We start from the raw sequence: 14,440 nt of genomic DNA on the forward strand, positions 1-14,440 counted from the left end.
GCAGCATTGTTATATCACACTGTAACTTACTTTTGTTATTTAGGCCTGTAGTAAGGTGGTTTCCTAGGTTGTAGCACTTTAACAAAATGCCAGTGCCAAACAGACTACGGGATCTCATTCGAAACATTAGAAGCTGCAAAACAGCTGCAGATGAGAGAGCACTAATTCAGAAGGAATGTGCTGACATCAGAAATGGTTTTAGGGAAGAAGACAATGTTTTTCGATGTCGCAATGTTGCTAAAGTTCTATATATATACATGCTTGGTTATCCAGCTCATTTTGGACAGGTAAGATATAGGAAATAAGTTTATATTACAGTACACCCTTGTCATGTCAACCATTGCACATATATCAATAAAAGAATCAAATTTCAACTTTCTGCCATTTAAAACTGTGAATCAAATTGAAAGTTTTTTTGTTGTGTTGTGGGGATCTTTTATTCAATTTTATCAGCATATATTTTTATCTATTTCCACTGCTGAGACTGTGCTGATAAATTATAACAGTAACACACAGTTAATCAATGTATTTCCAAACAATCTTTATTTTATTTTAACAGCTAGAGGCACTGAAGCTGATTGTAAGTGGGAGGTTCACCGACAAGCGAATAGGATATCTGGGCGCAATGCTGTTACTTGATGAGCACAGGGAAGTTCACCTCCTTATGACCAATTCACTAAAAAAGTAAATAAACCACTGTTTACAATCTGTTCTGCACATCAAATATGGGCATTGCTTTGTATATATTTCTTATCTAGTTGCATAAAATGTTATTGTTTTGAGTGCAACTTCTGTCTAAAATTTGTACCATATAAATAAAGTGTTTCTGCCGTGCATAATATATTAACACATTTGGAGCTCTTCCAGCAGTTTTTATTATAATATATCATTGATTCAATGTCCCATACAAGACACCTTTATAAGAGTAATGACATAAATTGAAAACACAAAGTTGTTATAAAGCAACAAGGGCCATGAAACCCACAAAAAATGCAATGGTAACATGCTCACGCATACCATAGCTCCCATATGTTTGTACATGTTTGTAAAAACATGGTTCTACTCTTATATGCTTTTGTTTCTAGTGATATGGATAATCCCTCACAGTATGTACAAAGTCTTGCTTTATGTACACTTGGCAATGTTTGTTCTACTGAGATGGCAAGGGATTTAGCTTCTGATGTTGAACGACTGATGAAAAACTCTAATGGTTACATTAAGAAAAAGGTAGGGTTTTGTTTTTGGTACAAATTGTTTTGTTAAGGACTTTAATCTGGGGGCACAGTTTTAATATTTAGTACACAACCTCTTAAATTGTTAAAACTCACATGTATGATCATCAGGTACATAAAGTTGTGTTCTTGTAATGTCTTGTTACATCAGCTTCCAACACACAAGTTGAAAAACACAATTTCATTGAAAATATAAACAACCTGGTATGCCACAATGACACTGTAGTTTCAGTCAACTATATTTTGTATTACTCCTGCTACTTAGCTCCTATGCATGGTTGTGAGAAATATTCAGGTTCATGTTGCAAAAAGTAAACAATTGAAACCACAAATACAGTTAGGTTTGTTTTTGGATGCATACATTGCCCCACAAACAAATATTGTACAAAATACTTAGTATTGAAACTAGGAACCAAATGTAATGTGGAATTAAAAATATGTAATCACTGTAGTGACAGAAAATAGTATAAATTGTGTAAGGTGCCATTGTTAGATGTTGTCCTCAAAATCAGAAAGTTGGATTATTTTATGTTTTGTTTTTGGGGGCTTTTTAGGCTATGGTTCAGCCTTTTACAGTGGCTCACTCCGAAAAACTAAATTACTGGAAAATATTACACCAACTGTGTTTAGGAAACAATGTTTCTAGGTGGACGAATAACAATGGGATCATGGTTTCCTAAAATATTTAGTTGACTCATTTTTTTTTAACACCACAAAAACCACCGTTTACATTGTTTTACAGGCTGTTCTCTGCGCCTGTAGAATTGTGCGAAAAGTTCCAGAAATGATGGAAAACTTTATTCCCCTCACCAAACCTCTTTTAGCTGACAAAAATCATGGTAGGAAGGACAACTTTTTTTTGGATTACTGTAGAAATAAGGGTAAACAAAATTGTGTTCACTTGTTAAGGGGTAATGCTTGGCGCTGTGTCGTTGGTAACTGAAATGTGCATGAAAAGCTCCAAAGTGAGAGATAACTTTAAAAAGGTAAGTAACATGTGTATTGCTTACAGTTTGTGCATGTATAAAGATAACAATTGTTTTGATCTAATTTAATTTTGAACACTGCAATATGTTTAAAATGAATTAAACACTGTTTACTGAACAAAACATAAGAACTCAAATAAAAGTTTAACTTTTTTTATTTATCCATTTTTCCTTTAAAAGCTTTACATGCATTTGAAACAACAATTTTTATAAATATAACAAGTTTGCTTTTTAGACATGTTGCATTGTGTATTAGAAGTTTTGAAACTGGTGGACATGTTTGTTGTGCATGGCTTCCTTCTGTTGCATGACAGTTGGTATTTGTCAATTTTTCATAATTAATTGCTTTGCAATAAAATAAGCTGAAGTTATTTTGTTTGGCTAATCTGAAAAAAACAACGATTTGCCTGCAACTTATCAACCAAATCTGTCCTCCAGTTTTTTAAAAAGAATTATGTTTAAACGACTTACCAGAATTTTTCTCGAACACGTGGTTGCTTTCAGCTTGTCCCTTCACTTGTTCGCATCCTGAAAAACCTCATCATGGCCGGATATTCACCTGAACATGATGTCAGTGGGATTAGTGACCCCTTTTTGCAAGTGAGTTCAATGTTTACTATATTTGATTGCAATAAACCACATAAATTTGGTTACACTATATTAGAGATTTTCTTCGTTTAATTGCAGTTTTGTTGATTTTTAAAGATAGAAAGATAATGTCATCGAATTGTAAGTGTAATGTCATAGCAAACTACTGGAATGGCAGATATGTCTTTACTTATCAAATATACAAAATATACTCAAAATAAATGGCAAACGTTCAATGTCAGTGTAATCTTTTGTTTGCAGAAATAGTAATGCCTTCTAAATAGCAAATATTTCTCCAAATAAAACATTACATTGTCGCTGATCTGTGGTCACTTTTTTCATGAACATTACATATGTTTTGTTTAATAAGGATCCAAAAAACTTTATCAGATATAAATGGTTAAAATGAATATAAAAACTGTCAACACTGATTTACTTGTGTGCCTACAAACCAATATTGATTTGATTTGTGTCTAATATTGAAAATCTTTTGGTTATATAAAGGCTTAGTGCAAATTTCTACTCAGTGGAACATTAGTGTGTACTACATCCCCTTTTTTTGAAGTGCGATCAAACATTATATATATCTTGCAAAAGCAAAAACTTATATCATGTAAACCTTTTCTCAACTTTACAATGTTCTTTTAAACAATGTTTTATGTAAACCAACATTTGGGCATAGCTCCAAAACTTTTTGGAACACTTGCCATGCAATAAGTTTTACCTGAAATGGGACAAAAATATTCCATTTTTTCTTTTAAAAGGTTCGCATTATCCGTTTGCTAAGAATCCTGGGCAGAAATGATGGTGAATCGAGTGAAGTCATGAATGATATTCTCGCCCAAGTGGCAACTAACACTGAGACGAACAAAAATGTGGGCAACGCCATCCTGTATGAGACAGTGTTAACTATCATGGATATCAAATCTGAAAGTGGCCTTAGGGTGAGATTAGGATACTCAGTGGTTTGGAATATACATACATATTGATTAAAAATGTAACTGAAATACAAAATTTATTTTATAGGATATGGCTGTGTTAACTTGCAATTTGTATTAAACTTGTTCTGATAAGTATTTTTTGTGTTCAGGTATTGTTTATACAACTAGTACAAGTACATTGCACTAAACCCAGTTAACTTATTTTGTGTCTTATGTACAGCATTGTCACATGTTATATTTGCATATATTACGGCTATACTTTCTGCATGACAGTCAAGATGCCACTAGAATGCCTACTATAAAGTGGTTTCATTGATTTTTAAATTGAAATACAGAACAACAGATTTTTATTCTATGCTAAGAATGTTTATTTTGTACCGTAGATACAACTGACTGTTATGTGTGTTTTTTTTACTCAAAAATATATATAAACTGGTTTTGGTAGGTGTTAGCGGTGAACATTCTCGGACGATTTTTACTAAACAATGACAAGAATATCAGGTAATGTACACAAACATTGGCAATAGACAAAGTCAATTTTAAGTAGTTACTAACAACACCTAACACATTTGGCGCTATTTCAAAGAATAAACTCAGATTTCATTGACAGTCTTTAAAGTGGATGATTACAACTGTGTTAGGTTTGAGATTTATATACTTTACACAAATCACTCACAATGTGGTCTTGTTTTTCGGCTACAGATACGTCGCTTTGAACTCACTACTGAAAACTGTTCACACTGATATGACGGCAGTGCAGCGTCACAGAACTACAGTACTTGATTGCTTAAAAGATCCTGACACATCAATACTAAGGTATGCAAAACCAAATGCACTTAATTGTAGCCAAGGAAAAGCTCTTCAAGGTTATGCACATTTTCCTTTTTTTCAGGCGAGCCATGGAACTATGTTTCTCATTGATTAACAGTCAGAATGTTCGCGGAACAATGAGAGAGTTGTTGAGCTTTTTGTCAAGGTAATGTTTTGACAGTCTGTTGAAAGTATGTATGGGTCTCTTAGTACAGGGGGCCTGTTTGTATCACTGTTTTAGCCACTTCACTGCCTAACTTGTCTCATATTGCCTCATAAATTTAATAGGTTTGTACAAAAAGGGGAAAAGGGCACTTTAAAACACAATATATAATGCTACCTTGTTTCAAATAGATGTACTGCATTGAAGTAGATTTATAAGAAGCTGACCAAAACAAGATTTTAGTGTATCTATCATTTATAATTTGCCTTGTTAACTTTCTAAAGTTTGCTTTGCTCTCAGGAGACAACCCTTGTTATTATTGTGCAGGATTTTTTTTTAACATAAACCAATTTTATTGCAGATGTAATGTTGAGTTTAAATCAGATTGTTCATCAGGAATATTTGTGGCTGCTGAAAAGTTTGCACCCAACACAAAATGGCATATTGACACCATGGTGAAAGTCCTTATTACGGTAAAGTTACTTCCTCATTTATCAACAAAACAGGCACTTACCTTGTCTATGCATTTAGTCTACTCTACACACATATTCTTTAGTATGTTTAATTTGTTTAAAACCATTTTGTGTGTGAATTTTTAAGCAGTGTGCAAGCGCCGCCTATAATGATCATTATGGGTCCCCTTCCCTGAAGGGGACACATATTGTTTTTGTCCATATTTTTTTTTCTTTTTTTCTTTCTAACGCCGATTTGTTCCCACGTTTTGGTCAAGAAAGAATGGTTCAAACTTTTTCAAATGTACACACATTATAGATATTGGTCTAAAGATGGTCCATGTGAATTTTGACCCTGTTTGATCCAGCGGTTCACCCACAGGCCCCCGAAACAGAAAATTTTTAACGCTGGTTTGGTAAAGAAAGAGTGCTTCAAAATTATTGTTTTTGTCCGTATTTTTTTTTCCTTTCTAACGCCGATTTGTTCCCACGTTTTGGTCAAGAAAGAATGGTTCAAACTTTTTCAAATTTACACACATTATAGATATTGGTCTAAAGATGGTCCATGTGAATTTTGACCCTGTTTGATCCAGCGGTTCACCCACAGGCCCCCAAAACAGATAATTTTTAACGCTGGTTTGTAACGCTGGTTTGGTAAAGAAAGAGTGCTTCAAAATTATTCAAATTTGGACATATGTTAGTTATTGATCCAAACTTGATCCTCCAGAAGTTTGTTCGGGGGCCCACAGGCCCCCGAAACGTAAATGTGTCTAACGCTCGTTTGGTCAGGAAAGACACTGTAGGCAGAAGTCCCAAGAGAGTAACTCAATGGTTTACGATAGCAGGAGGGCTCAGCTTGACGTCGGACAGACGTTTTATGAGACATCGTTTGGGTGATCAGAAATCAGCTGTTTTGCACAACAATGCTGTTTCGTTTTATAAAGTTATCACTCACATTTTTAGTTTTGGCAAAGGTTTCACACCTATGGCGTGATTTAAACCTAATAAGCGTTCTTCGGTTTCGTATATGTCAAGCAAAACTTGTTAATCAAAATAAAGATAAAAATAAACTTGACATTTTAGCAAGATAAATGTTTTTTTAAATGCTTGTTGTCAGGTCGGCCGCCGCCGCGGGCTACTTAAGGTCAACTAGTAGGTATTACTAACACAGTTCAGAACTTTCTTTCGTCATAACCTAGCGTTTTTTCGCAAACAATTTAGGAATCAATACTCAAGGCATGTATAAATTAGTGTTGTTGAACAGTAAGGACCGTGTACTATTGAAAACGGTGTCAATAGGTCAAACAGTCTTTTGGCGTGTGCACCCTGAGAGGTTACTACAGGTCAATGGTAATGCGAAACAAAGTTAAATGAAAAACAATTTGTTATGTGTACACTTGTAGCAAATTGCTTTTTAATTTAAAGTGTCTGTAACACGACTGTTACAGCTTTCTAGAAAAAAGTGTGTTAAAAACCCGACCTTGGACGACAATATCTGGGTCAAAGCAAGAGATTAAATTAAAGTATTTGTTTCGTTCTTTTTAATGTGTTTGTAATTATATGACAATAATAGTGCAAAAAGAATACGAACAAAATTTTTGTATTGTTGGGTTAATGCTTTTTAAAAATTTGTCCTTTAGAATCTAAAAATCACCGCAACATGTGTACCGTAAATCCGCACAAACACGCATGTGGGGACCCATTGGTTTTTGTTTACAAAAACAATCATATGTGTAGATCAAATGATGTGTATAGTAAATTGGTAAATATTGTATAGAATATATAAAATGGAAGTATATCAGAAAGCCACCCTTCTAGTTGTTCCTGTGTTTAATCATACTACATATTTCACTATCATGAAAACATAAAAGGTTATAATAGTGAAATCACCTTATTGTACATTTTGTTGGTTTTTAACAGGCGGGAAACTATGTGCGTGATGACTCTGTGCCAACACTTATTCACCTATTGTCAGCAAATGACAAAATGCATGTTTATGCTGCACAGAAATTGTATCAAGCGCTCATTGAAATTAATGACCTGAGCGTTCACCCAATAACACAGGTAAATATCCTGAACAAAATAGGTATTGGGGAAAGCTTACAGTGCTATTTGCAGGTTGCATCATGGTGTTTGGGGGAATATGGTGATGAGCTGATTTCCGGCCATTGTGAAGGAGAAGAACCATTGCAGGTACTTGTTATAACCATGTTATAACCAAAGTTGAAAAAAAGTCTTGCAAATCATACCATTGTGTTAAAACACTTTTGACTAAATGGCACTAGAGATAGACCGATATGAGTTTTTGAGACTGATACTAAAACACCAATGTTCAAAAATACCTATAAACGAACGTAAGTGTTTAAAATCGGAACTAACAAAAGCCATGTAGGAGCCTCAAAGCCCTCAACGTCGATTTGCCTTGATACCAATCAGTGAGTGGGCAATGCTGAAGGCAAGACACAGTTGCCCAAGTAAAAATAACATAGTTACAAACGTACCGGCTGTTTTGTAATCGGTCTATCCCTAAATGACACTTGAGTTTTGTCTATTGTGTACTCAGGTCACAGAAGCAGAAATCCTGGACATATTGAGAAGAATTCTGGAAAGTTCATTGACCAATCATGTGACCAAATCTTATGCAATCAACGCTGTAATGAAACTTAGTGCAAGGTTTCCATCACATAAAGGGTAAGCAGCTCATCAAACACATATAAATACAAAACAATAACTTTTAAAGAGCAGTTAACTTAAGTAGACACAATCTTTAATACAAAGGGCATGCATTAATATTACAAATTTTCCTATCAATTGCATCCAAATCAAATACTGTAAAGCTTTATCTGGTGGCTATATACTTTTGCTTGGTTAAAATCTCAATAAATTATAGGCTTAATAAATTTTTAAATTTCTTTTTTTTACCTTTGTTTACCAGGGAGTCGCAGCACATTGTCAGCCTACACATGGATTCACATAACATGGAAGTGCAGCAGCGTTCTGTGGAATATACTCAGCTGTTTGTTAAACATGAAGCTCTAAGGCCTGGAGTATTGGAACGCATGCCACAGTTTGAGCGGCCATCCAAGGCTGAGAATGGTGAAGGCAACAATGAAGAGGAAACAGTTGTACCAGCACCTGTTCAACCTGAGTTACAAACCATTGGATCTCCTACTCCAGCAACTAATACTCAAGTAAGAATATTAACTTTACCTAATGTGCTATGTCAGGCAGTTTTGAATGTCTGGTTTACAATGTGATATTTTTTTCTATTGTTTTGTTTGACAAAATTATGTTGAACTGTCAAGGAATGATACCAATGGTACAAATGTGGTTATAATGTAAAATGTGTTGTAATTGTCAAGTTTGATAACTCTTGGCATTTATTTAAATGGTCGAATGTGAATGTTGAACATTTCAGTCGTTAAGCATCAGATAAAGGCCAGATAATCTAAGTTTTTTACATATATTTTAAGATACATATAAACCCCTCACTGCTTTCGCCAAACCATCTACCGTACTCGTGATACAATTATAAAAAACAAGCATATGCTTGGGATAAGTCGTCTTTAAAAATGATACTGAACACATTGGGTTTACATGATTGTTTTTTTTTTAGCAAAGCAATGTTGATCTACTACTTGATCTGGTTGATCTGGGAGGTACAGCGTCTGCACCGGCACCACAATCAATGCAAATGCCACCAATGGCAGCGCAGAATAATATTAACAGTTTGTTTGACCTTGGACTGGGTGCTCCTGCAATTGCTCCAGAAATGAATGGTGTTCCCAATGCCACCAATGGGCAACTCCAAATGCCTGCTGGATTGATGGGTGATCCAATGGCAATGGGCACCGACTCTCTGAACCCTGGAATGGCAGCTCCCAACCTAATTATGAACAATCTCACTCAAAGTAAGTTTATTTCTAGACCTTATTTCAGTATGTAGGTGGCAACATTTGCTACCTGAAAAGGTCATATTAGACTACCTTGAATCTGCCTCAAGTGGAAAAGGCTGCTTTTGGCTTGCTGTGATTTCTGATTGTGTAGATTGGAATTTTTTCGAACCATTTTTAGTGGTTGTGCATTCAAATTGAATTTTCTTATTTTTCTCTTTAAATTTTCTCATTAAAGCATTGAATGTCTTGAATCTTTTTTTTTTTGGCAGAACCAGCAGCGCAAAGTGTGACAGCTTTTGATAAAGCTGGTTTGAAAGTTTTGTTTACTTTTAATCGTGAAGCACCAACTGTTCTTTCTGTGGAGTTAACTGCCACCAATTCAACAATGAATGACTTTGGTGATTTCATATTTCAAGCTGCAGTGCCAAAGGTATTTGGAAAACAATAGAATAAATATATTTATTAAGTCCAGTAAGGGTGATAGCATCTAACTAGAGAATAAACTATCTAAGTTGAACCCCAAGTTTGGTCTTTACCCTTATTCAGCATATTGAAGTGGTTCTTGTAATTAAATTTTAATCACCAATGCTGTCAAAAAAGCAGTAATTTGAAAAACCAGGCCGGCTATTTTTGTGTAGTTTAATGTTAGATATTAAAACTTAATGTAAGACATTAAAAGTGCAGATATAAATAGCAATGTAAAAGTTTTGACATTTTGTTTGGCAAGTGTTAGTGTCTAGAACTGTTAGAAAAAGTTAAATATAGATAAACAAACAACCATTCTTTTTTACAGTCATTCCAGCTTCAAATGATGCCCCCAAGTGGAAACAGTCTTGGAGCCAATGGCACAAACAGTGTCACGCAGATTATCCGTCTCAACAACCCAAATAAGGTAACTTAAGTCTTGCTGTTGAAAAAAAGTGTAAATATATGCTAGCAAGTTTTTGTTTCTAAAGTGTGTTCTATTGCTTGACATTTTTTTATATCTGACCCTTTTCTACACTCCACTTTATATTTCCATCAAACATGTCAACAAAACTATTGTAAATGCTTCGCATCTCCACAAGCATCATAAAGAAATTTCAAACTATTGCATGTGGCTAATGAAATTGAAGCATATTAAAATATTTGAAAGATAAAAATAGCGTAGATAGTAGGCGCAACATAGATGAAATCCTTTCAGATGCATTAGATTTTGCTTTGTGGGTTAACACTGTTTCATTGTGAACTTGTAGTATATCTAATGTTTTTAATGTGACAGTCAAATGAAATCAATGATCCAAAATGCAAACAAATTATTTGTTACATAAAGATATATTTTTGTGACAGGCCCAGCCAAGGTTACGAATGCGGATATCATACACTTGCCAAGGCCAAACTATCCAGGAAATGGGAGAATTTAATAACTTTCCTGCAGCTGTATGGCAATGATGAAGTCAGTTTAAACAGTCCATGATTTTTGTTGCACAAGTGCTTATCTATGCTAAAGCGAGTTGTGACCATCTCTCTTCTCAACGAATCTCTCTAGGCTGCATGCCTTCAACTTAGAATGACAATAATAGTGGTGGAGTCATGGTAGTGATTGTATCTTCCTAGCCTTACCACGGTCCTGTTCATGTTGTGTGCAAAAATGTAACATGCTTTAAATGATCATTATCTTGTGGTAGACCGTTGAATATTAGCTGTAACAGTGCAATTGACTGTATCCCTCACTGAAATCTATCTTTCCGTACAATGCCCAAACTAAGTAAGGTACCACAATGTTTTTCATCCAAGCCCAGTCGTGTACGGTGCTCTCAGAATAAATCCAGCCAAGAAGGTTTATTGATTTTTTAAAAACAGTTTACCAGTGGGACCAAAATTATTGGCGTGCATTGGATAGTAATGTCTTTTTAATCCACGCAGTTGTTTCTATCAAACCTTTGTGGAGAGTTTCACGCACTTTATTTTTTCCTTTCCATTGTTGGCCACCTAACAACTGCAAGACTCTTGTGGTAATTGCAAGAGCCTTGTAACAATGCTTATTGTGTACAAATCATTTACTCGCCTGCGACATATAGGTTTATAAAATGCTTATCTTGTTATTTGAAGTGTGTCTCGCTACACTTTTCTGTTGGGCGTTTGCCTGGATTCCAATGTGACTTGCTGGTAGCTAATTTATTGGCAATGTACACCTACAAAAGTGTAGGAGTGACATTTATCATGAATAAATTGTGTATACCGATGTCCTGTACCTGATGATAAGCACAAACACAGGATTGGCTTGAAATAGTGCCATTTTTTTGAAAGGGTAAACATATTAAAGTCACAGTTTTCTTGTTAAAAAGCTGGATTTGAATATATAGCAAGAAAGAGTGAAGGCAGTTAAGTTGAGATGTGCATTCTTTACTTAAAAAGCCTTGTATTGATATGAAAATGGGTATACATGTGTTAAAGCCTACATAGCAAACACTTTTATACAATAATTCCTCTTTACTTTGGGACTCAAGTGTACAATGTTTCAGAGCATACTGTTCAAATGACAAAAATTTACAAACCAATGAATATGGTTATAATGTCACTTCTTAATTTTTGATTCATCTGTTTGTCTAATTTAGCATATTGGTAGGTATATGTTGTATTCCAATAAAAAATATATTTCATGCTTTCATCAAAAACGTGGGTAACAAGTTTGTAAGTGCAACATTTAGACAAATATTATCCAAAATTAGAATACCAAGATGCAATATGTAAGTTTCAATATTGAGAACAAAATAGCACCATAATAAAACATGGTGCAGCTTTAAATTGCAACTTGGCTCAGTACTTTGTCCAATTTCATAGCTTTACGAAGGTCTCCTTCCAGTTTTAGGCGTCCACTGGAATATGCAGTGTAAGGTGTCATTTGTCCAGACATAAGTTTTTGCAAATTCTCAGCATTTAATTTAACCAAGACATCAACATCGCCACCTGGGTGACAGCCTCTTCCGGCGACACCGGGACTGTTTTTGAGATCCAAGTAATATTCTCCACCGCCATTACCACTGACTTCAAACTGGAAGGAGGCATCAACCTCATCAACTAACTGAGAAGTGATGGACTTTTCAACAAGTTCAAATAGCTCTTCGGCAGTTTTGAAGTCTGCAGAAGAAACCTCAGGTACTGGGACAGGCTCTTGCTCTTTTTGCTGTAAATGGTTCATAATGAAGTGCTGTCCTACTTTCGCAAGATGGCCAAGTGTGTCCATGGTTGGATCAGTTGGGGTGGGTTCAGCACCATACATTGGCATAAACGGACTTTGTTGCTCTGGAGGTGCCATGATTAAAGTAATATCTGATAACTCAACACTGCCAATTTCCACACCCCAATCCTTTGCTGTTGTGTTAACATCCATTTGTATGTCATAGGCAAACACCTGTTTTTTGTTTTTGATATCAGAAAACCTCTGTTTGCTTAAAAGGTTTGCCATTGAAGCTCTTGCAGCATCTCTTACACCATGATTGACATTTTGTGCTGACAAGCTCATTAGCACAGGATTCCGAATTCTGAAGTGAATTACAGCTCCAATGGAAATAATGCAAGCATCAGTGGTTCTGACATTGGTTGGGGGAACATTGAAAGCTTTTGTCCTTAAATCCACTTTGTTGTATTTGTCAATACAGGGCAAAATGAACACAAAACCTGGACCCTTGGGAGCAAGCAAGTGACCAAGTCTGTACACAAGAATTCTTTCATACTGATTTACCAGCTTAAAGGTGAATATAGCCGAAAAGGGAAATGTGATGCAACATATGAAGTAGGACAATCCAGTCAGAAGTGTTGTACAGAGGCAGTCTAGTGACGACCTTGGAAAGTCTTCTTGATTGTGGGAGGGTTCATAAGTTTCATCATAGTCATTTGTCTTATTCATGCCACCGTATGTGAAATGAGATCTGAAGTCCAATGGTTTGTTGATTTTGTTCAGTGATGTATACTTCATTTTTTGAAAAAGCTTAAGGTTCTATTGACCACCTGCAGAAACACAGTTGAAACATTGTAAATATTTCAGGAAACTAATGCAACAGAAATGTTGCAATATAGTAAAACAATTATAGATGGCATTTTACTAGAAAGGAACAAAGCATGTTGCACAGCAAAGTGACACTTAACAACCATACTAATTTTTTTACACAATTTCACATGCAGTAAAAAAACTAAACAAACAGTGTATTTCAGCATTTGTAATGTGTTGCAATGTTTTTTTCTGTAAAACATATAAGAGCATTTCAGCATTTTTGCAACATATATACTATTTTTATTGCTAAAATTGGCTGCAGATGAGATGATTCAAATATTTAATTAACACTCTCTAACACACAGTTTTTTAAAATTATTTAGATTTTTCCTCTTCAGCCATTTGCTTTAAAATTTCTTCTCTTCTTTCGTCACTCATATTTCTCAAGTTTTGTTCAAACACTTGTCTCTCTCTTGATTTTTTAAGAGAATTCCGTCCAACTACCATTGTTATTGCAGCTATCACACCCCATAGCACCATCCAAAACATCATTCGCTTTACACGGTCCTTTTCTAGCTTTGGAATTTCTTGTTTTGAAGTTTCAGCATTTTTGTCACTTTCAGGACTGCTGGAATATGCTCTCATAGAGCTTGAATTGTTTAGCACTATTTTGTTCATACATAAACTTGTTGGTTTTGGATCTGGGATGTGAAAAGTTCGCATTCTTGCAAGTGCACCAGAACGATTTTGAAATATCTGCCTGCAGCGCACAACATTTCTTATTAAACATTGGTTAGCCATTTTGTCTACACCCTTATATACAAGTCTGTAAAGCAAATCACTTTTATTACAATATGCAAATGAAAACACTGGCACTACGCACTGCCCAGTATGCCAAGTGTGGCAGCTACGCAAGATATAAAATGTTTGCATGCCATTTTAGTTGCAAACTTTCGGGTCATGCATGCATGCACATGGGACCTGTTGGTCCTGCACACCCGATATCTCGACCGGAACTGCCATGTTCTGCAGACTGGGCGTCTAGGCCATAACTACATATTTTTAAAAGGAGTTTGTCAACTGTTTAAAAAACATGCATGTTAGTGCTTTACGACAATTCATTTCAACCATATTAGCACAATATTGAATTCTCTCATATTTGGCAAACTTCTGCTTTTACAATCAAATCCACATAATCACACATGTCAAGTTCCAGCATGTACAAATTTAAAAGTAAAAATCAATGTCTTGGTATGGTTTGCAATTTTAAGACATAGTGTATGGAGGATGGACCATAGACACAGTTATTTGCCACTTCTAAACTTATTATCCAAGCATAAATTATCCACATTTGATCAAAAGAATCAAATATTTACAAAAGCGGCACAAAACTTGTCAT

At 35.2% G+C, this 14,440-nt stretch overlaps 2 protein-coding genes across 3 annotated transcripts; one reads left to right on the forward strand and one right to left on the reverse strand.

Moving 5' to 3' along the window:
- Positions 1–10: 10 nt before the first annotated feature.
- On the forward strand, positions 11–11,293 carry LOC145222673 (AP-1 complex subunit gamma-1-like). 2 transcript variants are annotated; one of them, XM_080088854.1, is made up of 19 exons: positions 11–287; positions 560–684; positions 1,086–1,227; positions 1,975–2,071; positions 2,142–2,218; positions 2,693–2,818; positions 3,571–3,750; positions 4,193–4,248; positions 4,450–4,563; positions 4,640–4,723; positions 5,082–5,193; positions 7,093–7,236; positions 7,291–7,365; positions 7,736–7,863; positions 8,108–8,363; positions 8,789–9,083; positions 9,338–9,498; positions 9,862–9,960; positions 10,398–11,293. In XM_080088854.1, the coding sequence occupies exons 1-19, from the start codon at positions 87–89 to the stop codon at positions 10,497–10,499; spliced, it is 2,574 nt and encodes an 857-aa protein (XP_079944980.1). In that variant the 5' UTR covers positions 11–86; the 3' UTR covers positions 10,500–11,293. The 2 variants fall into 2 exon arrangements, with proteins under 2 accessions (XP_079944980.1, XP_079944990.1); XM_080088864.1 differs by having other exon boundaries at positions 2,723–2,818.
- LOC145222690 (stomatin-like protein 1) lies at positions 11,211–13,027 on the reverse strand. The gene has a single exon (XM_080088875.1). The coding sequence runs from the start codon at positions 13,024–13,026 to the stop codon at positions 11,851–11,853; it is 1,176 nt and encodes a 391-aa protein (XP_079945001.1). The 5' UTR covers position 13,027; the 3' UTR covers positions 11,211–11,850.
- Positions 13,028–14,440: the final 1,413 nt, after the last annotated feature.

Source organism: Phallusia mammillata, chromosome 1, assembly GCF_965637545.1.
Source record: "Phallusia mammillata chromosome 1, kaPhaMamm4.hap1.1, whole genome shotgun sequence".
NCBI classification, from domain to species: Eukaryota; Metazoa; Chordata; class Ascidiacea; order Phlebobranchia; family Ascidiidae; genus Phallusia; species Phallusia mammillata.

What these genes read in the sequence shown, in the direction of transcription:
- LOC145222673 (XM_080088854.1), top strand. Translation starts at nt 87, where the DNA reads ATGCCAGTGCCAAACAGACTACGGGATCTCATTCGAAACATTAGAAGC. An exon ending in ATGACCAATTCACTAAAAAA is followed by an intron (nt 685 to 1,085) that starts GTAAATAAACCA and finishes TTTTGTTTCTAG; the next exon opens with TGATATGGATAATCCCTCAC. An exon ending in GTCTCAACAACCCAAATAAG is followed by an intron (nt 9,961 to 10,397) that starts GTAACTTAAGTC and finishes TTTTTGTGACAG; the next exon opens with GCCCAGCCAAGGTTACGAAT.
- LOC145222690 (XM_080088875.1), bottom strand. Translation starts at nt 13,026, where the DNA reads ATGAAGTATACATCACTGAACAAAATCAACAAACCATTGGACTTCAGA.